General features: G+C 42.8%; 2 protein-coding genes across 3 annotated transcripts in view; both read left to right on the forward strand.

Annotated features, from left to right (window-relative positions):
- Positions 1–2,578: 2,578 nt before the first annotated feature.
- On the forward strand, positions 2,579–12,566 carry XCR1 (X-C motif chemokine receptor 1). The gene is made up of 2 exons (XM_079115918.1): positions 2,579–2,605; positions 8,510–12,566. The coding sequence occupies exon 2, from the start codon at positions 8,541–8,543 to the stop codon at positions 9,540–9,542; it is 1,002 nt and encodes a 333-aa protein (XP_078972044.1). The 5' UTR covers positions 2,579–2,605; positions 8,510–8,540; the 3' UTR covers positions 9,543–12,566.
- An 8,978-nt stretch (positions 12,567–21,544) lies between these two features.
- The window catches only part of FYCO1 (FYVE and coiled-coil domain autophagy adaptor 1), a 73,880-nt gene continuing 68,723 nt past the window's right edge, over positions 21,545–26,701 (forward strand). The window contains exon 1 of one of the 2 annotated variants that reach the window (XM_079115448.1): positions 21,545–21,699. The gene's annotated coding sequence lies outside the window, so the exon portion shown is untranslated. The remainder of the gene's footprint in view (positions 21,700–26,701) is intronic. The other variant, XM_079115445.1, reaches the window with a different exon arrangement.

Consider the following 26,701-nt stretch of genomic DNA (forward strand, 5'->3'; position numbering starts at 1 on the left):
GACTTTTAATGTAACAATATGCCTGTGGTTGGCCCCATTCTTCATTGGGCTCAAACAGAATCATATATCTTATTGAAGATTGGTTCAATTAGACCCTGGGGGCCCAGGGCCAGCAGTTCTAGGTTTAATAGCAATTATTTCCTGCCAAGGGACCCATCCTAATGCTAGTGCCAACAATCTCTGAAGCCTTGTCTCTTCCCTGAATTTCACTTCCCCACAAATGGGTTCAGATCTTACCTGTGGTAACTGGACTCTTGTCCACACTGTGGTGTCCCGGGATTGGACTTCTACTTCTGCATATCAAGTCTGACTAAGGCCGAAGTTCAGTTACACTTTTTGTCCAGTGTTCTAGATAGAACATAATATTTTTCATACCGAAGCCAAATGTGAGGAATTATAAATAACTTAGTTTCATTTTAGGAAATCAACAGTTGGCTGAACACTTCCTATATGAAGTCCTCTCAATATTACCCACCTTGACAAGAGCAACTAAAACACATACAAACACACATGCACATATTCAATTGATCAATAAATCTTTGGAGGAAAAGTTCATTCTCAAAATAATACATAATTTAAATCAAAACAACATGATACTCCTATTTTCCTTTCAGAAAACCAGTTTTTTAAAAGTTAATAACATCTGACTTTTACCGGGTACATGGAAATGGGAACTCTTGTACATGATTGTGGAAATGAAAATAAACAACCATTTTAAGGGAATCTGGCTATATCTACAAAAATTTAAAATTTACTTATCCTATGACTTACTAATCCTGTGCATCCAGAAGTCAGTCCTACAGAAACATTAACACCAGTGCATTCAAGATATGTATACAACTCCCTGTAGCATCATGGCAATTTTAAAAATTGGAAACAAACCAATGTTTATCAATGAAGAAATGGGTAAAGAGTAACTGAAATGCAGTGGAATACTTTTTTACCTCTTAAAAATAATAAAAAGGACTTGGAAATAAGCCCATGTCATTTTTTTAAGGGAAAAACAAAAGACAGATAAATATGCATAAAAATGATCCTACTGGGCACCGTGGCACATGCCTGTAATCCCAGAGGCTCGGAAGACTAAAGCAGAAGGATCCTGAGTTCAAAGTCAGCCTCAGCAAAGCTAAGCAACTCAGTGAGACCCTGTCTCTAAATAAGATACAAAAATGGGGCTGGGTATGTAGCTCAGTGGTCAAATGCCCCTGAGTTCAATCTCTCCCAGTACCCCTCCAAAATGATCCCATTTTTGTAATAAACACTATGCAACTGTTTGTATATGAATATGCAAAGTTTTTACAAGTGTAGAAAATACTTGGAAAAGATATAAACTAAAATGTTAACTATGGAAGCACTCCAATTTCAACTCCAACACGTAAAGAGCTTGGAAGTCATTCTGCTGAATTTCCATTGGCAAAGATCAGCGATGGTTTCCTAACTTTGTCTGACTTCACTTCTCAGTTCTTTATTTTCCCCCAAAATCAAATGTATTTCTCTTTACCAACAACCAACAATTAGACAATGAAAAAAAAAAGTGCTATTTGAAAAAGCTTAAAATGGATACAAAATAATTATAGGGGAATTAAACAAAACTGCACTTACACTACTTCTATTCAACATAGTCCTGGAAGTTCAAGTCAGAACAATTAGGCAATAAAAATAAACAAAAGACATTAAACTATCTGTGTTTTCATGTGTGTTCCTATTCTATACACCTGTTCCAATTTCTATGCACCCTACCCAACCCTTACTCTTAGAAAATAAGCAATAAGAAAACAAATAACTTTAAAATGGGCAAAAAATCTGAACAGACACTTTATCACAGATGATACATGAATGACAAAAATGCCTGTGAAAAGATTCTCAACATCCTATGTCATGATAGAATTGCAAATTAAATAATGCGGAATGTACGTTAAAATTGAATAGTCCAAATTGAGGCACATAATTTCTTCATGACAGTTAGCAAACATCTTTCCAGTCAAAAAAAAAAAAAAAAAAACAGCCAACACATTAGTTGGTGTTGGTTTTATTGATTTGTGTATTATAGTTGAAAATATTACACCTGAGAAAATTTACCATAATATGGCCAAGTATGAACTTATAAAATTTATCCTTCTGTGTCTGAAGATTCTGCACCACTGTGACTGGTTTTCAGTTGCCACTCAAACAAGATGTGCATACCAGTAGAAATTTAGTGCTCTAAACCAACCACACAAGTTGGCTTTTGGAAATATATTGCCAGGTGCACGTGCACTGAAAGTCTAATCCCTCGGCTCCAGGTGCATGAGAAGATAGCTATGCATCCATATGCCACTGGTAAATACATTGCCACTCTGCCTTTTAAACAGTGTAAGGAACAGAATTATACCATGCAACAATTATGCAATAAAAGTTTATAAACACATTTTTGGCTTGAAGAAACAGGGTGTGATGATTATACCTGCAGATGTTATGGGGTATTTTCTTTGGTCTCTTAGCACCCCATTGTACTTCCCTAACACAACTGGGCTGTGGGCCAAACAACAGGTGTTTAATAAGTGAAATCTAAAAAAGAGAAGTGCCATTTCTGCTTCAAGACACATGTAAACAGGTGTATATTCAGGTGAGTCCCTTTACAGACATTTTAAATTTATATTTTCCTCTAATTTTATAACCTATGCCAGGAGGTTCTTAGGCTTTGGTGGGCACAGGCTTTGAGGGTAGACTAGGAAACTTTGAAGATTTCTGAGCACCCCCTCTAGAACCTCTTGATTCTTCTCATCTGAGATTTCCAAGAATCTGCATTCTCTTTTAAAGGTCATCTGTGGGCCATTCTTGAATGGAACTGACAAATATAATGTTTTTCTTTTCCTTTTACTGAAGGAAATGGAGGGATTTCTTTGACTCTCAGTCTTTATGTCAGGTATTTTTTATTACTGGTGGTTGTATAATTGAGAGCTGTGCTTCTCAATCCAAATTCTATCATGGGGTAGACAGTTCAGTTCATTCTTTTAGAGTTGTGGTGGGTCATGGAGATGGTGGGGAGAAGGGATGACCAGCAAGGGAAGCCAAACCCTTAGAAAGTAACTTGGACAAGTTTGGGATTTGGTCTCATTCTCATTTGTAGACTAAAGCCGTCCAGTGCAGAACATGGTTGTCTCTGAAATTTTTGAAATGAATTAATAACCAACAGAAAAATAAAATGGTCTTGTGGATGCTCAATTTGCTGAGATCTTATATCATGGGTAGGTGATGAATTTTATCCAATATTTTTCTTCATTTATCAAAAAAAAAAAAAAAAAAAAACAGATCATACCGGTTTTGTCTCTGTTCTGCTAAATGACTGACTTAATTAATTGACATTCAAATATTAAAGCAAATTCAAATTTCTAGGATAAACCTCACTTGGCCATGTTGAATTATCCTTTTAAAACATATTGCCAGATTTTATTTGCTAATATTTTTCAAGAATTTATGTGTCTGTGTTCATGAGAAATGTTGGCCTATGCTCTTCACTTTTTGTAATTCTTGGTCTGATTTTGGTATGCCAGCTTCATAAAATAAAATGGAAGGATTTTATCCTCTATTTCAGATGACTGTATAAGATCGAAGTTCATTCCTCCTTGAGTGTTTGAAAAAAAATCTTTAGAAAATCATCTCATTCTGGAGTTTTGTTTGTAGCAACATTTTTAGAATTAATTATATTCCTATTATAAAGTCAAGGTTATTCAGCTTTGCCATATATATCATCTCATGTCAGTTTTGGTATGTTGGATTTTTAAAGACATTTGTTTTAAGTTGTTGAATTTATTGATATAAAATTGATTATAATGTTTCTTTGTTAATCTTTTAAAGTCTGTAAGATCTGTAGCAATACTCTCTTCATTTCTATTGTCAAAAATTTGTATTTCTTCTTGATCAATCTAGTTAAGGTTTTATTAATTTTTAGAAATTGCTTCAATTTTTGTTCATTTTATCTCTTTTTAATTTGTTTTATTTCTGCTTGTATTTTTATTATTCCTCCTTTCTACTTACTTGGAGCTGAATTTGCTCTTCTTTTTCTAGGTTCTTAAGTCATTGATTTTAAGTCTGATTTTAGATCTTTATTCTTTCTAATAAAAATATTTAAAGCTATACATTTCTATTTAAGCACTGCTTTTGTTCTAGTCCATGAATTTTGACATGTGGTATTCTTATTGTTATCCACCTCAAAATATTTTATAATTTTGCCTTTTGATGTTTTCTTTGACCCATAGATTTGTTAGAAGTATGTTGTTGTATTCCCAAATTGTTGAATCTTTTACAGATCTCTTATTGCTATTAATTTCTAATTCCTTTTGAATCTTTTATATAACATTTTTGCTGACATTTCTTATCATTCCATTCATTGTGAATATATTTTTCTTTATTTTCTTGAGCACAGTTATAATAGGTGTATTTCGATCTTTATTTACAAATGCCATTATGCACCTCATCTCAAAGTCAATTTATTTGTCTTTGCTTTTGAGTATCAGTGGTGTTTCCTATTTCTTCAGAGGCTGTATAAATCATATCCTGAATGTCATGACTGCTATACTGTAGAGACTCTGGATTCTGTTTCATTCTTCTGAAAAGTGTTGATTGTTTGAGCAGGTATTCCATCAGCAGGCTCAAACTCTTAAGCTCAGCTTCGCTGAGAGTGGTGACATTTCAAGTCTCAGCTAAGGTCTTTTAACTCTCCCTCATGCAGTCATGTTTCAGAGGTCAGCCAAACATCTGGGCAGAGCATATACACAGAATTTGGGGCTCTTGTTCTATAAGCTTTTTGTGATTACCTACTCACTTTCCAGAACCTGTAGCTGCTCTAAACTTTGGCCCCTTGCTTCTTCAAAACAGAAAAAAAATCATGAGTTATCTATGAGAGTTTTAGTTGTTCCCCATGATCAGGTCCTGCCCTCAGGCCAGTGCCATGAACCTGGGAATCTTGCCCAGTGTCACCCAGTTGCTCTCCTCCTTCAAATGCCTCACACCCTTCAGTATTCACTGCTTTCATGGTTCCTCAGTCCCCTTGGGAACTTTTGTACTTGGTGAGTGAGTGAGTGAGTGAGTGAGTGAGTGAGTGAGTGAGTGAGGTTTTGGTCTAGGATTTATAGTTCTTACTTACAGAAGTATTCATTACATAGGAGTTTACTCAGCCATTCCTAAAAGCAGAACCCAACTGTTATGTCCTACCCAATAAATAAATCTGCACTTGAGAACTTGGTAGATATGGATTGTGTGAAGTCATCTTACCAACATATTCAAGATGCATTATTCAGGACCATAATTTCAGAAAAGACTGAATAAGGCAGAGAGTGATGGAAGTTAATCAGATCAACCAGTGGTTCCCTGCTATGCAGACCAACTGAGAATTTCTTTCATCCTGGAGAGCTGAGGAAAGAAGCGCAATCTCCACTGAGAATAGAGGTGTGTGAATATTCTCCTCAGTGATACAGACAATATAAGTCATCACCCAAGAAAGCCAACTCATCTCTGCTCTGTATTTATAAGAGATGTGAAAACACTAAGTTTATAAAACAACTTGTTTTTTAGTTAATTAAAATAAAGAGGGAGGGAGAAATCTTCCTCAGAAGAGGCCATTTAATTTAAAGAAATTCTCAACCACAAAGCTGTAGTGTTGGTGTTAAGAAGATGGATCAGGGTTCCCTGGGTGAGGGGAAGATAAGAGTTATGACACAGACTTGGTGGTCACCTGTATGATATGAAGCATGTTCACAAAGCCTGTGTCCAGAGAGACATCCACTTCCAACGCATCACAAGACAGAAAATCCAAGATATTATGTCAAATTTCTGTTTCATTCTACACTATAAGCTTCTTGTGGATAGAGACTATTTATTACTCATGTTTATACCCTGAAATCCAGCATCTATCAGAGTGCCTGAGATATGTCAGTGATTATTGAGGACCATTTCATTGAGTCAGATATGTGCATTTTTAAAGTGCAATATCCAACTTCTGTGTGTCAAAAAATTGGAAGACCATATACATAATTGAAAGACTAAAAAGCACAGTGGACTGACAATACTAAGTAAAGTGCTTTCAAAAATCCATAAGAAAAGCATTCCTATTGCTTGAAGACATGTATGCACAATCCATAAATCCTTTGAAAATAAGAAATACACACACACACACACACACACACGCAAATAAGAAACACAAGAGACAGTAAACATTTAAAAAGTCCATTCATTCCTCTTTAGAAATTAAAGAATCAAAATAAAACAGATAAAGAGTGAGACTGCAACTGCAAGGGTCTGCTACCACCAGTTCTTTGCAATCCCACAGGAAGGATTTCAAAAGAGTTGAAGATCATAGCAAGCAAGAGCTCATTAGAAGAGGAAGGAAAAGGGAAAAACAGACACTCACAAAGGAGAAAGGGAGACAGTGGGTCCTCTCATTGAGGAGAAGGTTGATACACACACCCCTGCTCTCCAGGGTCCCAGGGAAGTTTCCAGAGAGCATCACCCAGGTCTACCTTTCCACTTTGACTGATAGCAAGTTTGCATCAGACTTCCAAGCCCATTGCCAGGGTCTTACCCAAAGGTACCCAAACACCCACTATACTAACCTGCTCATTTTGGGCCAGGTTAGCGTAATCCATGGGCAGTGTCAGGGGGTATTTTACTATTATAATGACATGTTAAAGATCCAAAGGCAACTGAGTCACCTAAGCCCTTGCATTCTTCTTACATTTTTTTTTTTTTTTTTTTGGTACTGGGGATTGAATCCAGGGGTGCTTAACCACTGAGTCACATCCCCACAGGGTCTCACTAAGTTGCTGAGGCTGGTTTTGAACTTGCAATCCTCCTACCTCAGCCTCCCAAGCCACTGGGATGAGAGGCATGTGCCACTATGTCCTGCTTTTCTTACAGATTTTATGGTTGGTGGGCTTTGTTTCCAGTTATCTGCTTTCCTGAGTCCTGAAATCTTTGGTCTGTATGAAAGTCAAAAGTCTCCTGTGCTCCTCTTATTGCAGAGAGGAGTCTTTGGACCTGCATCCCTTCTTCCTGCAGATAATAGGTTGTTTGGAGAGGAGCATGACATATTGCTTTTTAAAGGAAAGTGTGTGAGGGGTCAGCACAGCAGACCCAATCTACAGAACCTTCCCCCCCACCCCACGCTTCTATTGCCCATTTCTGTCTGCTTCCTTTCAAACCCACCATATCTAATATTTCTAACTATCTTCATTTTGGTCTCTGGAAACATGAATTGACTTGACTGATAGGATAAATTTTGAAACACCCTTTAATTCCTCTTTCTGAAATATTGATAAGTGAGAACCTCAAGCTATTTCTCTAAATTTTCTACTCAAAACACAAGGCAATAGGAGCCTTGGTTCCAGTCTTGGCTGTCTTTTTGCTTACTACATTTATAATATTGGGAAAGTCATGTCACCAGACTGAGCCTCAGTTTCCTCTCCTTTAAAATGGGGGATAACATGAACAGTTTAATATAGTGTGTGAGAAAAGTGCCTGACACATAGTAGGTAATGGGAACTCTCTCATCTGGCTCAGACAGCTTCTTCTCCTCTGCCCTCCTCTTTAGGTTCAACAGCTTTTTCAACCTGTTTCAAGGAAAATTCTAGCCCCTCCCATCAGTTTCTCTCCCTTTTCTCTCCTCAGCCTTCTAGTCTGTTTCTAACACTTCACTAGCACAGAGGATTGAACAAGTTTGACTTAATGCAGTTTTCTTAGCCACTTTCCTCCTCCGTTGCTCTTGGACACTTAGATGTTGTCACTTTCCTCCATCTGTAAGATGTACCGTCAGCCAAACTCTCTAATGATGAAACTTTCTGCTTGGAGAGTTAATCCTCTGTGTTAGCAAGATTCAGTCTCCTGGAATCTGAACATTCCTTTGTTGTCTTGAGATTATTTTGCAATGTCTGTGTCCTCACTTTCTGAGGCTGTTCTAGAAGATACTAAGTTCCCTGACAGGAATCCTGCATCAGAATGCAGGTACTTTATGGGAGGGAGGAGGAGCCGAGGGAGGGAGAAAGGCTGGCATGGTAAATGCTCAGTAGCTCTTCATGGAATAAATGAAAGAATCACTCTGGGATCATTAGCCTTGTTGTGTAGATAAGGAACTAAGGCTCAGAAAGCCTCATATAACTTTCCCAAGAGCACAGTAATGGAGCCCAGTTGGTCTCAAGCCTTCTAATCCAGTCCTGTAACTCTTTCTCGTGCATCTACTGGGAGACCTAGCTAGCTCGGGGCTGCTCTAGTGCCCATCTGCAAGGAGAAAGGAGGTTGTGACAGATTGTAAATGAATACACTACTTCCTTCATCAAGAAAGTCTTGCTATGGAAAAGAATGATGTTAACCAGATTAACCAATATGCTTAGTGACTATGATCTGGCACAATTTCTAATCTCTTTATAAACAATCCACCAAGGGTACCTGAGCTGTGGACCTGCTTTTTTGTAACATGGACCCTATTGATCTCTACCCCCACCACATGGCTTCAAACTCCACATGTCTATCATTTCAGGTGCTCTCAGCATCCCTGCCATCTGGTCCAGATGGAGTCCTCAACCATGCCCGAGTCTTCAACCATCTATTTTGATTATGACTCTCAGAGCATTCTGTGTGAGAAGAATATCATACTTGCCACCTTTGCCACCACCATCTTGTATTGCCTCGTGTTGTTCCTCAGTCTGGTGGGCAATAGCCTGGTGTTGTGGGTCCTGGTGAAGTATGAGAACCTCGAGTCCCTCACCAACATCTTCATCCTCAACCTGTGCCTCTCAGATCTAATGTTCTCCTGGTTGTTGCCTGTGTGGATCTTAGCACACCACCAGGGTTGGGTGCTGGGAGATTTCCTCTGCAAGTTTCTCAGCATGGTCTTCTCCATCAGCCTGTACAGCAGCATCTTCTTCCTCACCATCATGACCATCCACCGCTACCTGTCTGTAGTGAATCCCCTCTCGACCCTGGGTGTCTACACTCTCCGCTGCCGTGTACTGGTAGTCACAGCTGTGTGGGCAGCCAGCATCCTGTCCTCCATCCCTGATGCCATCTTCCACAAGGTGATTTCCTCGGAGTGTGATTATTTTGAACTCCAGGGGTTCCTAGGCTCTGTCTACCAGCACAACATCTTCTTCTTGGTCTCCATGGGGATCATCCTGTTTTGCAACGTGCAGATTCTCAGGACCCTGTTCCGCTCAAGGTCCAAACAGCGGCACCGCACAGTGAGGCTCATCTTCACCATTGTGGTGGCCTACTTCCTTAGCTGGGCTCCCTACAACCTCATCCTATTTCTGCAGACGCTATTGAAAACTGGGGTCATCCAGAGTTGCAAGGTTGTCTTGCAGCTGGATTTTGCCATGATCATCTGCAAAAATTTGGCCTTCTCCCACTGCTGCTTCAACCCGGTACTCTATGTCTTTGTGGGGGTTAAGTTCCGTAAACACCTCAAAAATCTCCTCCGAGAGGTCTGGCTTTGCCGGGAGCAGATGCCCAGCCCTGGCCCATTCCTCCACTCTCCTGGCGCCTTCACATATGAGGGCCCTTCCTTCTACTGAGGACCACTGGTGCACGTGGAGGTGGTCAGGAGAACTGGAAGGGAGCAAGGAGAAGGTGACCAAGCAGAAACATCACAGAAGACCTACCAGTGGGGAAGCCACCTACCACTGCAGGGGTGGGGAGGAAAAAGGTCATGACACCTGCGTGTTCTCTGTGCCCCTCCTCCGAAGGAAAGTGGCTTCCTACCTGAACATTGTATATTGCCATTGCCCTCTGAGTTCATCATTCCTTCCTTCAGCTAGATATCAATTATTCATCAGTGGTTGGTCAGAAGGTTCTAAACCATAAAAGAATTTCAGGAAAGTAGGTTCTAGAGCTCAATGTGAGTGATAATTTTGTAGTGCCGGTTGTTGGCAAGAGTATCCCCCTTTCTTGACTGTAGGGATGTCCCAGTTGATTCATTCACTTTAGAGGGAGCTGGCTCTGTATTCCCTAGTGACAGTCTGCAGGACAAGAGTAACCACATCCTCAAATAAGCACAATCACAATGAAACCTGGATTCTAAAAACCCGTAACTAGGCTGAAGATAGTTCTGCATCCTGGTTCCAGCTCCTACCACATAAACTGACTCTTCAACATTTAGATCATGAATAACGGATTAAAGGAATAAATGTAATATGTACTGCCTTTGGAGGATACAAAGATGAACAGGGCATAGTTGCTGACTTTCAGATGCCAATGGCCCAGCCCTGAAGGTCCAGATGAGATAACCCCCCATTGGCAAAGGCATGCAGATGGAACATTCCTCCAACCTCTGGTCCCTTCTAAGTGGCGAGAGATTGACTTCACACCAGTGACTTTCCACTTAAAATGTGCACCTCCTGCTTGGTTGATGGTACCAATTATTTTCATTGCCTACTCTCCAAACCCTGACTCCTCTAGGAAGCCTGCATTTCCTTTCCCTAAAGCCTCACAGCCAGGTCCTACGCATTCTGTCTTCCAACATTTCTCCGTGCTGTTCTTGCCATTGCACCCATGACTTCATCCCCAAAATGGCCTCAGTCCTCCTCCGCTTCCTGCTGGTCCTCTCACAACCAGACTGTCCAGGGGTCTTGAGAAACCCTCATTGACTCCTCATGACTTACAGATAAAGTGCAAACACCTTGGCAAGACATTCAAAGCCTCCTCCTTTTCCATTCTTATTCTACTTTAAGTCCCCTGCCCCAAGCAGCTTCAGATCCAACCACAAAAGCCCATGGCCTTCTTCCATACACCTTCTCCCTGGTTTTCCGACTCTGGTATTTGTCATGCTTTCATCTGGGTCTCAAGTTCTGGTCCTTCTCCTCTCTTGCTTCTAAGTCCCAGCTCAAAGATCAGCTCCTCCAGGAATCCCTCCACAGCCCACAAATCAGAAGGGCACGTTCTGGGTTGCTCTGGCACTCTGTCCCCTTTCGAATGGCAATTGTCACTCTCCATCTTGTGTTGTAGTAACACACATAAATGTCTTATCTCACTGCCTAATCAGATTACAGATTGCTTGAAGGCAGGAAACTGATCTTGAGCCCTGGTGTTCTATGACAGGACATAAATCCTTCAGCTTTAGGCTCTTTGGGGAGTGGGGGAGATGCCACAGGGCAGTTTACTTTCTTTGTCCCATGTTGCTTCTTTATAAATACTAACCCTCCTTCCCAGGCCTCTCTGTGACAATGGCTGTTCCCTACCTTAACTTCTAGTTAGTGGTCTGCAGGTCTACTTGTGTCCCATCACTTCACACCCAAGGCACAGATATAAGTCACTCTCTAAACTTTTACATACCATAAAGACCTGACCGATTCAGCTCTGGAGGGGTGTTGGGGAAAGATCCTTATATAATTCTGACATGTACCCCAGTTAGGATCATGTGGCTACAGCTGCTTGCTCCAGGTTCTTTCACACTCTCTTGAGTAGGACTTTACACCCAGAAGTCGCTCAATATCTGCTTTTAAAGTAAGTAGCTAACATAACCCTCATCTAGAGCCTAGCAATCACCAGGCAGTTTCCCTTTCAGTCTCAGCTACAATTTTAATTTTAAGTTGCTATTGGGTGGTTAGCTCAGGGGGAGACTAGCAGATCTTCCTAGGGAAGGGTAAGGATTTAGTTTTAATAATAAAGCCAGTAGCACCTGATAGGGAGAATTGGGTGGTGCTGCCACAGTGAAGGACAAGAAGCTAACTCCTAGGTGGGGTGATCACTCATCACTGAGGGAAGAAAGAGCAGAAGGAAGGAGCTAACAAGATGGTCTGAGGGGTCAGAACTAAGCCTCTGACTGCTTCTGAAACATAAAAAAAAAAAAAAAAAAAAAAAATCCACAGCGTTCCCCAAGGAAAGTCCTTTTCCCTCCTGTACACTCTCCCAGACAGAACCAGGAGGAGACCAGTCTCACTGATCTCTGAAACAGAGCATGTCCCCAAGTCCAGGTCAACCCCAGACCTCAAATGGTCCCAGTGAAAGTGAAACTCCTGGAGGTTACACACTCAGTTTCTGGAAACTTCCCCAGTGCCCCACAATGTTTGTGTGTTGTCAAGTGAACGGATAGCAGACCCCCTTTTGACTTTGATCCTTCCATTTCCTCCTTCCACACTTACCTACCTGATGTCTTCCAGTCAACACCAGGTCTTCTCATGAACCTCTTCTCTAGGGTCCACCAGCCCACACATGATCTGGTTCATGTGGAACTAAGTTCTGCTAAACTCCTGACAACTTTGATATGTGAGACAGGACAAAGAGACCCACGAGGAAAACCCAGAAGAAGAAATTCCCAAAGTAAACTGCCTGAGAAGTCTCATGGCATTTGAACCCTGGGCCTAAACATCAGTCAGAGTATTTGGCTTACCCACTGTGATCTTGGAGCTTCAATTTCCTGGTGCATAAAACTGTAGAGAAGCCAACACACAGACTCACCCACATCATGGGAATGTGTATGAGGTCATATGTGTACAGTTCTTAATTTGCAAACCATTCTGCCCTGGATAAATATGAATTACCATGCAATTGTTTCATGAAGACTGAAAGCTTCACTGTTTATGTGCACAAGTAAAAGATCACCTTGCATTCATTTACTTCCAGCTGGTGTCTCATGCATTCATTTACTTCCAGCTGGTGTCTCAGTTCAGGCCACTATAGTTGGGTAGCAAACACCGAGCGCAAGCCCTCCTATGTCCCCTTTTATCTACCTAAGAGCATTATGGTTCTTTTGCTGTTGTTCTTTTTAGTTATGCATGAGAGCAGAGTATATTTTTATATATTTATACAAACATGAAGTATTATGGTTCTTGAAAGTTCTCTGCTGACAGAGGACCTGGGTTGGATTTGGAGCTGGAGCATTAGGTGTGGAACAGGCCTGTGGCACAGAACGGTGGGGACATTGGCTCCACTTAGGCCTGAAGAGAAACTATCCAGGAGACCAAGTCTGTTTTGAGTGCCTTGGGACTCAGTTTTCCGTTCCCATTCTCTCCCCTACCTTGACCCCCAAGTCTTCTATATCCAAGTCCAAAACATTTTTTCTGTCTCAGGACCCATTTGTGTCTAAACAAAGACCTTCAGAGACACAGCCCTATAATGGGAAGAATGATACTATTTCCTACCAGGAATTTCAGCATCCCCCAAATTTGTGAATATTTGGGGGATTGGGAAGAAATTTTGGAAGGGGAAAAGGGGCTTTCCTAACTTCTTTAGTGAGTCATTCTGAGGGCAGAGCTTCACTCTCCACTGTGGGCCACATCAGACTTGCATGTAGGGTTGTTGTAACCCCTTTTACACCTCCAACTGGCCTCTCCACAAAAGAAGTATGACCAGAGAAACCAAAGAATTATCACGGGAGCCTGGTTCTTTGACTTTGATGAAGGAAACCAGCTTTGAGCATTGCTCAGGGTGAGAGGGAAGAAAGAGGTGGTTGGGTGAGGGGCACTGGAGGGTGGCAGGGATCAGAGAGGTGGGCAGGGTGAGAGAGGTGCATGGACACCTCCAGGCAGTCCCTGGCCACATTTGCGGAGTGTCCACTCTGTGAAGTACCATAGCCCAAGTTGTGGGGAGTGAGATCACAAAGATGAATGGCCCCACTCTCAAGTTGGCCACCTCTAATTGTTCCTATTTGAAGAAAGGTTTCCATAGGATTACTCCAAGCCCAAAGGGACTCTGGTCTCTTTGCCCAAACCACCTTGCTGACCCCAATTCGGCTTGATTGTTCATACAACTGAGAATGCCCACTTGAAGTACATTAAGTCTCTTCCAAGGCACTTTGCAATGAACTGTGGGAGTTTGGGGCAGAATGTGCCCACTTTCACCTGCCCTCTCAACAGTCTACAGCCCAATGTTAAAGATAATTTGAGTTCGAAACAAAACAGTAGGTTGCATTTCCATGAGGTTCTTCGAGCTGTAAAAATCTATAGCTTAGGACATGTTACAGATTGAATCGCTTCATCCTCTACCCCCACATTCACATTCAAGTCCTAACCCCCCAGTGTCTCGGCATATGACTTTAGTTGGAAATAAGGTCACTGCAGGTGTAGTTAAGGTGAGATCACTGTGGAAGGATGGGCCCATAATCCAATGTGACTAGTAGCCTCACAGAAAAGGGGAAATTAGTACCCAGACACCAGCACAAGATAAATGTCATGTGAAGACTGGAGTTAGGCTCCCACAAGCTGAGAAACACCAAAGATCGCCAGCAAACCAGCAGAAAGAGGCGATCTTGCACACACCTCAACCTCAGACTGCCAGTCTGAGAATTCTGTGACAGCGCATTTCCATCGTTTGAGCCACCCATTCATGGAATCTTGTCATAGCAAACTGACACAGAACACAAATCTCAGTAGGCGGGAGGGAAATCCCAGCGCATCTCAGAACCTTCCATGAGGTTCCAGTTTCTACCTCACCTACATAGAAGGCTGCCCTCATTGAAGACAGGCACAAAAGTTCGGAAACAGACTTTTATAAAACCTGCTATGTACAGAGTCCATAGAATTTCACACCTCACAGACACCTGGTGAGGTTTTTGTTTCCACCCTAAGGAGGACATCAGGGAGGCCACACTCCAGCAGAGTCCTGAATGTTAGATCACATGGAGAGTCTGAAAAAAATACCATTGCCTGAATTCCTCCCCCTAAGATTCTTTTGCAACTTGTCTGGGGCTGCATGAGTTTTAAAAGTTCTCTTCAAGACTCTCTTGTAAAGCCATGTTTAACAACCACTGTTATGGTTTAGAGATTAGGTGTCCCCCAAAAACTTGTGTGTGAAACAATGCAAGAACATTCAGAGGTGAAGTGATTGGGTATGATAGCCTTGATCCACTCAGTGAATTAATCTCCTGAGGGAGATCAACTGAGTTTTAACTGGAGGTGGGTAGGGTGTGGCTAGAGGGGGCGGGCAATGAGGGTGTGCTTTTGGGGTATACATTTTGTATCTGGTGACTGGAGTCTCTCTCTGCTGTCTGATCATTATGTGAGCTGCTTCCCTTCACCACACTCTTCTGCCTTGATAGTCTGCCTCACCTTGAGCCCTAAGGAATGGAACCGGCAGTCTATGGACTGAGACCTCTGAAACCAGGAGCCCCAAAATAAACTTTTTCTCCTCTAATCATTCCTGTCAGGTCTTTTAGTCACAGTTGAGAAAAAACTGACTAAAACAACCACTCCTCTAGTATCTTTATTCATTCAGTATTCATTCAATATTTATTGAGCACCTACTATGTGTCAGGCACTGTGCTATTTGCCTCACACACATCATGTCACATTCTTACAACTTTGCAAGGTAGGCTTTGTTTCCATCACTCCAATGAGAAAAGGGGGCTTGTCGAGGGAAGTGACTTGCTTAAGTTAGTACCAGACTGAAGATTTTCAACTCTGATCCATTTTGGTCCCATCACATCCTGCCAATTTCACAAACAAGGGATGTGTCCAACAGGACTCTTAGCTATAAATAACAGGAATCACCTCTAGCCATGGTAGACAAGAAGTGTATGGAAGAGATATCAGACACGATCACACTGTAATTGTGTCAGAAACGTCTCAGGGTACAATGTCATGGTGCCTGCAATTGCATCACCGAGGATTCAGCTAAAATAAAAAGAAAAGAAGAAATGTTTATAATTGTGCATAAAACGTTGGGGGATGAAATGCAGAACAAGTAGGAAGTTATAAGTGGGTCCTCCAGGGATGAGGAGACACTCTGCTGGATGCTTTTAAAAATGTTTCCTCCAGAGTCATCCGCAGAAACAGTTAACATTGACCTTAACAACACCTTTTGTCTTCGAAGTCTCTCTTCGGTTAACAGACATGATTTCTTGTTCTGCTAAGAATGATCACTGCTCTAGTCTTTGATAAGCCCATGGCACACCTTTATCATGTCATTTACAGGCACTTTTTCTCCAGCATTAACATGATCTTCATTGTCACTGTTAGAATCACTGTGATTCAGAACTGTTCTTGACTCACCATTAGTCAATGAATGAACAACTGGAATCTGATTATTCATGTTAGGAACTTCTTCAATATCCACTTCTTCCAGCTTACTGACGAACCTTGAAGGCACATTCTAGCTTATGTAAGGGAATCTGACATTATTTTTTTTCTTACTTGACATACAGAATCTTCCAAGTCATTACCTATTCATCATTATCACTGCACATAATCACATGCTGAGACTGTCCAGGTGTACACAACTGTGTCTTTACTCATCATGTTCCAAGCATTGGCAACAGCATACATGACTTCCTTTACACTAAACTTCTTTTGCAAACCTTCCACACCCACACTTCTGTTCATTGCGTCTAAGACACTGTTCAATAAAATGTTTTCACATTTATTCCTCAATAATCTAAGGATACTCTGGTCATATGGCTGAGCTAATGCAGTCACATGTGGGGGAAAAATACATAGCATAAGCGTTATTATGTAATGAGATCTTGGATGGAGGTTAAGCAGAACAGTTGTCAAGGAATAACAAAATCTTGCAGTCATCATCCAATTCAGCTTCTCTACACTGAGCACAACCACTGATGTGCAATGTTTGTGAAGCCAATTGGAAAAGATGTCCCTGGTGATTCATGCTGTTTTGCTTGGATCATAATGAACTGGTTAGATATTGGGTCCTTTAAAACAGTGAGGATGTAAGCTTTGGCTTTGCGGCAAGTGTATAGCTATGGGTGCCTGCTGTATTAGCACATCCCAGGGCAGTTATTCTATCCTCAGCATCCTTAATTCCCACAAGGACTGTCTCATCAGCTATAATCAATGTCTAGAGCAATAATGCCCAAATAGTAATGCTTAGTCAGAATTACAGACTTGTTCTGGTATAAAATTTTCAACAGCAAGCATCTTAGCAAATTATCAATACATTTCTCTACTGCTCCATGGTCAACAGTTACTTCTTCCATGAAATTTTAAAGCTCTGACGACATCACCTTTTGTAACTCAGCTTTGGAAATCACACAGAGTCACTTCCTCTTGTGGAAGCTGCCACCAGCTACTGAGATTCCAGGCAAGGGGAATTAGACTGTAAACTCTTGATGGGGGAAGGGGGAGTATGCAAGGTCACACTGTGAAAACACACGGGATGGAAAATATTATTGTGTTTATCTCTGGAAAATCCAATCTGACACAGTTCACGTTCTCGATCCCACCGCGGGTACCAAATTTCCATTCCAGACGCCATTCTGCCTATCAAATTATCTTGACACTTAGTAACTTAAAACAACCATTTGGTTTTGTTCACAATTTGTGGGTTGGGAATAGGGCAGGTCTCATCAAGGGTCGTTCACATAGGTGTAGTCAGGGATTCGCTGAGGCTGCCACCGTGTGACACCTTGACTGGGCAAGATGACCATTATATTGCAATGATGTGGTTGGCAGATGAGACAGGGGTTGGCTGGAGATCCAGTGGGTGATTGACATGGATTCTCCAGTGGGAAGTTCTCAGAAGACTGGATTTCTTACACAGCACCAGGCTCCCTCAGATCCCAGAGAAGCAGGTGGAGACTGCACTACCTATGCCCACCCAGCCTCAAAAGTCACATGGCATCACCTTTACTGCACTCTGTAGAGTGCAGGTGACTCACTAAAGTCAGCCCAGATTCAAGGGGAGAAGTCAGAGACACCCCGTCACCTCTGGAGGAGAGTAGTGTGACTCTGTGGACATATTTTAAAACTGCCATCCTCGCCTCCTTCAAGTCTGCTAAAATGTCACCTTCTAAGAGAAACTGATTCTTCTTAACTACCTTTCAGTTCCAAAACTTGATTTTTGAATTTTCTGTTTTCTTTTTCCATCATAGTATGTATCACCTTTGATCTATCACTTAAATTATTTCTTTATCATCCTGTCTCCTTCCTTTACAATGTAAGTTCCATGAGAATAGGGAGTTTTGTCTATTTTGTCCATTGCTGAAGCCTGCCCATCTAATTCAGGGGTTTGCTTACCCTATCTGGCCTAATGTTTGTTTTTATAAATAAAGTTTTATTTGAACACAGTCCACTCATTTGTGAACTGTCTATGACTGCTTTTGTATCCCAATGGCAGAGTTAACAACAACTATCTGTTGAATGAATGAACAACTTTGGTTCAACCAAATGCAACTTTTCCATTACCAACATTACTCTTTTTTTTTGTTTTGTTTTTAAGCATAAAACATGGACAGGACTTTGTCTTTTTTCAATCCTGTGCTTTCACCACAGGCCATGTCTCCTGTTGAGAACAGGGTGACATCTGTGCAGCTAACTGTCTTGATCACCAGGATGCAGGCAGTTGTGACTGCACCCTCAAAAGCCAATACAGCACAAGCAGGACTGCTGGGCCCCCGTGCTTATCAAGGTTGTTAAGAGATATTTGTCTGAGGAATGTGCAGCTGCCTAGAAATCTTATCTATCAAGGACAGGGGGGCCTAACCCCGACTCCTCCTGCATAGTTCACCCCTTCCCTCCTCCCTTCTTCCTCTAGGACCGTTCAGTTCTGGTGGGACCCAATGAGAATCAAATAGATTGGCAGGACCCAACCAGAGGAGGACTAATGTTCAGCTGTTCAAATGTTAACCAATAACGTACAGGTCTTTGTGTGTGAATGCTTGGAAATCTCTTAAATAGAAGGCTTTCTCGCCCCTCGGGGCCACTCCCTCCCCCCAGCCATTGTATCGGTCTGAGGGGCTGGTTGTGGTCCAGGCTGGAGCTTGCTTTAATAAAACCTCGTTGTGTGATTTGCATTACCATGTGTTCACTTTGACTCTCCGGGGATTAGTCGGAACGGGACCCTAACATCTCCTATGTTTTTGTGAGACACTCTTTAACACCAAGAGAACTAAAGGTCTTATGGGAAAAGTGACTATACAATTTATTGACGAATTGGATACCACCCAGAGTGAAAGGAGGTACTGTTAATATTCATGATGGGATAACAGCACTCTCCTGGGTGAACTAGGAAAGAATTCCCACCTTATTCTGTGGGAAATACTATTTTCTCTGATTACAACTCAAAATGGGCAAAAGTCTGAATCTATATTACAAAGAGTTTATTTTTAAATTTCAAAGGTTGCCAGTTGGTGGGGGCTATTGAGGAAAAAGTCAATGGTAGAATCATGAAGAAAAAATTCTGTAAAACATAATTGTCAGAATTCAAGTCAAGTTCTGGAGCACTGAAGTCCAGATCCTTCTGCATTGTCCATGACAATTACTGTGAAGCAGTGTTCTGAAGAGGAGGATGACCCAATCAATTTGGAGCTGCTGATTCTGCAATCAACTTCTGACTTCCTGTGTGGGTCTTACACTCAACTTTTCCTGAAGAGAAGACTGACTGGATAGAGACTATCAAGACGAGGCTGGTTCTTTTGAGTTGAGCTGCTGTACCTGGCCATTGGCATGGCTGGCATCCACCCTGACCTGGTCAGTTGAGACCAAGTTGGTGAGTTCCCTGTTAGAAAACACAGCTTCCCCATGTAAGCAATTGCCAAAGCAGTGATTAATGGCTTAAACTCTGTAGTTGGAGAGATCCAGGCTCAAAAATCTGTCTTAAATCACCATTAACTTTGACCTCAGGTAATTTACTTAATCTTCCCAAATCTCAGTTTGCTCATCTGCTTAATGGGGTTAATTGTGTCATGAGACTGATATATGGATACAACTAAAGCACACGTAGAACACACTTAATATGGAGCCTTCCAAGAATGCAAACAATTGCTTAGCCTCTTCCTTTATTAGGACTATGGTCATGGTCAGCTTTCTAGTAAGAAGTCGCCTCCCCTGCTACTTGTTAAGGCTATGGAGTTTCAGTGATTTTGAATCTGGTCTCTTTACCTCATATGTACTCAGATCAGAACACAAGATTATGCTGAGTTATTTGTATGTGAGATTATGTTTGAAATATTCAACTTTATATAAAAACAAAACCCTACTTAAACTACCTGAATATTAGTGATTTTGTTAACCTTCTTCCTTGTATCTGACAGTGTGTTTGGTGGGTGGGAGACCCCTCAGGAGCTCCTGCCTCTACCTAATCTCTCACACTGTTCACTAATTACCACCTTGGTACATTTAAACAATGACTGAACCTCTCTGAGCTTCAGTATCCTCATCTCTAAAGTAGGGATAATGAATCCTACCCACGTCCTAGAATTATTGCGAGTTTGAAATATAGTGCTACATGAGTCTTTTAGCTAGGGTCTGGCATATTGTAGATCCTCAACAAATACATTCTGGTCAATGACAGTCCACATATATCATGGTGTCTCCTAGGATTGCATTGTCTAGTGCCATCACAGCCATCTTAAAGTACTCTCCATGTTTACATATTGACAATCGCCTAACTACACATTTCTCAGAACATACCAATGTCCTAAGTAATGCATAACTGGGTTGGGTTTGTCTCCCCCTTCTCTCTAAACTTATTTTGGAGCTAAGTTTCAAATAAGGATGTTGAACCCAATTACCAATGTTAAAATCCCTCCTATCCTTAATATCTCATAAAACTGCTCACCCTGTGGTTGGAACAATGAATTTTCTTAGACCACTATGTTAATGACTTCTGTTTTTCTTTTGTCATATCTTCCCACCCCTCTCCTTTTACAATTTTCCATTCTCTTAAGGAGAATGGAAATCACTTCTATTCAGGAGCCTTCTTGTGACCCCTCCCTCAAACGGACTATTCCATTAATCTAATTCACTGTTTTATCTACATCTAGTTTATTAAAAATGACTAATGAGGTGTCATAGGCTAAAATTAACCAAGAAATCCATTTCCTTTCCTGTATTATTCTATTCAGACATTTCCCCACTTTTTTCATTTGCAAAGTTGGGGTCATGGCTCCTGACTGAGTGCCACTAGCTAAGTCCTGTGAGGCAAAGAGGTATTTCTACCTTCAATGGTGGGGCCAACAAGGTCAAGGACTGAGGACAGTGGACAGATCAGCACTTGGGCCTTGAATCAACCGCAAGGCCACAGTACTTTGTGCCCTGTCGCCTTTCTCTTATGCCCATAGTAGACCCTGCTAATTGAATGCATCCTGTTATACTGTGTCCAGCTTCAGAGTATTTTGCAATACACCATTTTTGAGCAGAAGTTAAGTTAGGACCTAAGTGTGGTAAATCATTAACACAAAGTTTTGAACACTGGTTTTATGTTCCTGTGTTAATAAGGGGGCTCAAAAGATGGGACATGAGGTCCAGCAATACATATTGTTTTTATTTAACCAAATAAATACGAAACATAGCCAACACGTAAGAACACAAAAATATTGAGCTAGTTTACGACTCTTTTTAAAGACTAAGTCCGAATGCAGGCGTATTTTACATTTGCGGCACGTACACAATTCAACTCGAACTCGTCACATTTCAAGTGCTCAACACTCTCACACGAGCAGCGCGGTTCTCAAGATCCCAGGAGCCCTCTGGAATCTCCAAGAACGGCAAAAGTCATCTCGGGCGGACTAGATGACGCGAGGGGGCGGGGCCGGCGCCGGCGGGAGCCGTCAACCCCCGCCTCGCAGGGGATGCCGGGAGTCGTAGTCGTGTCCGCCCATCTGCGGTGTCTCATGGGAATTGTGGACCTCGGTCCCGCGATGCGTGCCGGGAGTTGTAGTCGCTCCCGCCCGCCCGCGGTCGGTGTGCGCGTCATGGCTGCTGGCACCGCGCTAGCGCTCGCGCGCTCTTCCGCTTGGCCCCAGAAAGTTTCGGTTCTGCGCGGCGGTGGACCCAAGACCGCGTAAGTGCCGCGGGAAACCTGCGGGACTTTGGGGGCGCCGGGACCGCTCTCGATTCTGGAGCGAAGAGATTCGCTCCTGGCGCAGCTTGTCACCTGTTGCCATTACCATCCCCGCCCATCCCGGTTCCCCCTCTGACCCTGTCACAGACCCCGCTCCTGCTCAGTGGGCCCAGAAGTCAGCCCTGGCCTCTGTGAGCTGGTCTTGGAACTCAGGCTTCCCTGGTGATTAGTTAGAAAGACAGACTCCAGGACAGTTCCAAGGGCCAAAGGAGCCCACCCTGTGGAGGCTCAGTAACTAGCCCAGGACCCTCTGGTAGAGGAGCGCAAGTCCCCGAATTCCTCCTGCTTGCACAGTCCTTAGGAAGCCTCCTTTCTGGCACAGCTGGTCTGGGACTGCCCAGACCTTCACTTTGCGCGACTCCTGATGCCCCAGTTTCTCCCTTTTTCCCAGAAGGGAACGGTTTGTTCTTCCCTTTTGGTACTCAGGCCATGGCCCATTCACAATACCCTTTGTTCCTTGTGCCCACATGCAGGGTCTCAAGATAGCCCCCAAGCAATCTTTCTGGAAACACCTGTTGGACGGTTTATGAATTGTCTCTGGTGTGGCTGCATTGGACTGAGTGGAGTTCATCCATGCTGTTGGAACCTAGGCTGGGAGTACAGAGGGGAGGATGGAATTTTAGTTTTATATAAGTAAAGCACATGTGGTTGACACTTTACCCACGTGGCTTCCTGTTAATGCAAAGTGATGCCCCTTGTCACTCTGTTGTTCCCATTGGCTGTCCCCTCCAGAAAAAAAAAAAAAAAAAGAGCACTTGTTGACACTGCCTGTGTTGGCCAGAGCCTCTCTGTCCCTCTGCTTGTCTTACCACAGCAGTTTCCTTTCCCGGCGGGGAAATGGGTCAGGGGCTGTTTGGGGGCAGAGGATCAGGGCTTAATCTGCTCACTGCCCTCCTGCACTGTGGGCCTTGTGGTCTCCTGCAGCAGGCTTAATTCCCCTGCCATCTGCCTAATGCTGGAGGCCAGGGGGGGCGGGGGCGGTGGTTGTCAAGGTATGGGTTTCTGCTTTCAGTGTTCCCACCTTCTGAAGTGGGCCTGAGTTGAGTAGGTGCCACTTGACCCTCTGTGACAATCACCATTCTTAAAGTATTAGGTGCCTCATACTAGTTGTGAGCCGTGGTTATTATCATCCTGGAAATCAAAGTTAATTGATTAAAAGGATATGAAAGGCTCTTACTTTAGGAGACAGGTTATCTGCTTATGTTTAAAGTGTTCATCTTTGTGTAGTGCTTCATTTTGTTTTTTAAATTGTTTTTAATATTTTATTAAGAAAATAGATAAACACAAAACCTTTGAAAGAATTATATAAAGAACATCCATATACTCAACCCTTAGTATTTTACTTCAGTTATTTTTGCAGTTGCTTGAGAGATTAGGATTAACCTCAGACAATGAACCTTTGACTGCTTCTTTGCCACTTGGGACAGGTTTGGGGCACAAGTGTGGCTACAGGAGCCAGATCTTTAGCCTAGTCCTTTAGGATGGCATGCTCCCCACGGATGTTTGACAGGCTGCTGCCTCCAGAACACAGGATAGGTACTCAAGAAATGGCAAACTCCCACCCCCAACCCCCATACTTGGCTTCCCTTTATGAGAGAAGTTTAGCTGATGGGTAACCTTTATTTTCTGGAGAGTCCAAAGACATGAGTGTTTTTAAAAAACATGAGGCAGAGGTACGGTCTCTTGGTGGAAACTGGTTGAACCTGGAGTTTACATTCATTGCCGGCAGCCCCAGGCAACAGTTAAGGGTCATTAACTGGGGTTTGTGACTTCAGAGGCATCAATAAGCAGAGATATGTTGATTATGATCATTTTGACATCTACTCACCTAGTAACTGCTGTGTTCTTGTTTCACTCAAACAGTATTCGAGCCTCAATATGAGCAATTAAATAAGCTGGGTGGGATTGGGATGTTTCTGTGTGTCTACCCTTGGAAACACTGCCTACCTGTTATTTTTTGATGCATTCCTAAAAAATGGCTGAAGTACCTGTACCATCCTGGGAGCAAACCGGCCCTATGGCTTTGGGAAAAGGAGAATAGCAGAAACTATACTCAGTTGGGCAAAATGTTTTCCCCCATTGGAGCCTGATAATTTCAGTGACCATCAATGGTCCTTCCAGTTCACATGGTTTCTGTGGCCCAAGGGCCTATTTACATTTGGGCCAGATCCTATTTGCAGGGATGAGGATGTGTACAGCATTGTGGTTCTGAGGAAAGACTTAAGGAGAATCTGTGGTTTGTTTATAGTACTGGTGCCTTGTGGTTAGAAGTACGGGGTCCAAGAGCTGATCTGGCCAACCACCTCAGAAGTTTGGGGTACTGCACCCTTGGTATGGAGTAAGAATTCAAGTTAGGGGATCTCTTAGTATCCAGAAAACTTTGGAACAAAAGAAAGTATTCCAAGCAAGCCCTCAGCATGCATGAGAATAGAGATAGGCCAAGACAAGATTCCCAGAAGAGATCCAGTACGGGCTGGACAGTCAAACCAGAGGTAGGAAGTTATAATGGAGCTGGAAGGAATTTCCTAAAGCTGAACCTGTAACCTTAGCTGCTTTTCCCAAGGTAACTGCAGAGTTTGTTCAGGAGCAGGGAGGAGACACCTAAACACTTGAGCCAAAGTTAGCCATTGAGAATGTCTCTTCTTCATCTTTCCCACCTCCAAGGGCAATAATTCATAATCATTCCTTATGAAGGAAGGTAAAGGGTTACCTCCCCACATTGCACCTGGAAAAAAATGAAACAGGTAGGAAGAGGTCAGATAACTTCCCCAGGACAGATAGTTTGCCTGGAAATAGTTGGCTGAGCTAAATCTACCTTGAGTCTCACCCATTCATGGCATGATCTTCATCAAATTATTTGTTGCATAATAGGTAATAGCAAGTTCACACAACTAGTCCAGTTACCAAAATCTTAATAGAGTTCAAATTGACAAAACTCAGCTACCACTGACAAAAGAGAAGGCACCCACCTTACCTGTGGTCACAGCTCCAGCCTCTGACTATCCAGGTCTCACTGGGCCCTCCCCTCTGCCTGCATAGCCTTATACCCTGCACCTCTGTGCCCAGGTTGTGTGCTGTCCTTGTCCTGCCTGTGTCCAAGGAACACAGCAGAACCTAAGCCCAGCAACACCTCCCCTCCCACAGCCTGCTTGGTTGATGGTGCCAGATGCACACTTCCAGGAATGGAAAGAGAGAGGCCTGGGGAGGTGTGCTGTTCTTCTAGGCTGCCATAACAAAATGCCACAGACAGAATGGCTTAAGCAACAGAAACTTCTTTTCTCACAGTTTTAGTAGCTAGAAGTCCAAGAGCAAAGTATTGGCAGGTTTGACTCCTGCTGAGGCCTTTCTCCTTGGCCTGAAAGATGGCTGCCTTCTCACCGTGTCCTTTCATGGCCTTTCCTGTGTTCGTATGTCCCTGGTGTTTCTTTCATGTGTGTAAAGTTTTTCTTATTAGGACACTGGTCAGATTGATTTAGGGCCCACCCTCATGGCCTCCTTTAATATCAGTTGGCTCTTTAAAGGCCCAATCCTCAAAATACAGTCACATTCTGAGGTATGGGGTTGGGACTTCAATATATGAAGGGCGTGGGGAGAGGGGAGACACAGTTCAGCTCCTAACAGAAGGGTTGGGTTAGAGAGATGGAGTGGTCATCATTGTCTGGATTGGGTAAAGGCTTCTGGTAAGGCTTCCTTAAAGACCAGACTGTAGCATGTATTTCCTCCTATCCAGGCTAAAACCGGAAAGACCAGAGGGAGGTGTGGGGAATGCAAGGCAGAGCTCAGTCTTGAGAGAAGACACAGAGCATCCGAGCCCAGAGTCAGGTCCCTGGCCAGAACACAGCTAGGAGGGAGGAAGGACCAGAGGATGGACCTTTCATCCCAAGGATAAAGGACCTCACGTGCCAGGTGAAGAGATGCGGACCACAGGTCTGACAACAATCACCTGAGGTCCCAGCACAACTGGGGTCTTTTTTTTTTTTTATAAAGTGAGACTAATTGGGGTGGAGAGACTCACTTAATGTGTCTCTAAATTATTCCTGAATCATATGATTCCATTCCCTTTTGGAATAATAGTTCCATAAGATTCTCATAATAATGACAATATAATATCCACCATTACAACAAGATTTTTAAAATGCATCATTTTACTGACCATAAAAAAGTAACTTATGCTGAGCAAAGGAAAATTTAACAATCAGGGAAATTGAATTTTTAAACATAAATTCACCCACGTTCCCATATTTAGAAGATTATTACTTACATTTTTGGTGCATTTCTGTGCCTCATGGTTTAGTTTGGTTTGTGGAGCAGGGACTGGTGTTCTGTTTGCCTAACTCATTCATTTACGCAGCGAGTAACTTACTGAGGGCTTTGTATGTGCCAGAACCACACGAGGTGCCAGGGAACTAAGGAACAGCAGTGGAGTTTACAGACAGGCCTGAAGAACAGAGATTAAATGAGAAGCTACTGTGGCGATGAATGGCTCCAGAGCTGGAGAAGGAGACCCGGAGACCCTGCAGCAGCCGCTCGGAGTCATGAGCAGAGAAGAGCTTGTGCCTCGTGTGTTCATTTGTTTTCATCAAAGCACTTATCAGGCCTCAAGGGACCTTCAGGTGTAAGCTTACTGGGTTATGTATTGTCTGTTTCCGAGCATAAGTTCCTTTAAGGTCAGGGCTCCCCCACTGTTCCTGTTCATAGCTATGGCCCCAGCTCCTGAATCAGGCCAGCCCCTTCCTAGTGGTGCCAGAAAGTACCCCTTACCTGGCTGGCCGTTTGTTAGCACTCGAGCTTTGTTAGCTCAAGAGGTTTCTCCAGGCCTTGTTTAGTTGCTCTGTCAAATCCTGTCAGAGGTCAGTTCTTAATTCATTCTGGGCCTGGCTGACCCCCTTGACACTCTGGTCAGGAAAGTCCCTGGAGCATATGATTTTGGAGATCTGCCATG

The sequence above is a fragment of the Sciurus vulgaris genome, assembly GCF_902686455.1.
Source record: "Sciurus vulgaris genome assembly, chromosome: 16".
Taxonomy (NCBI): domain Eukaryota; kingdom Metazoa; phylum Chordata; class Mammalia; order Rodentia; family Sciuridae; genus Sciurus; species Sciurus vulgaris.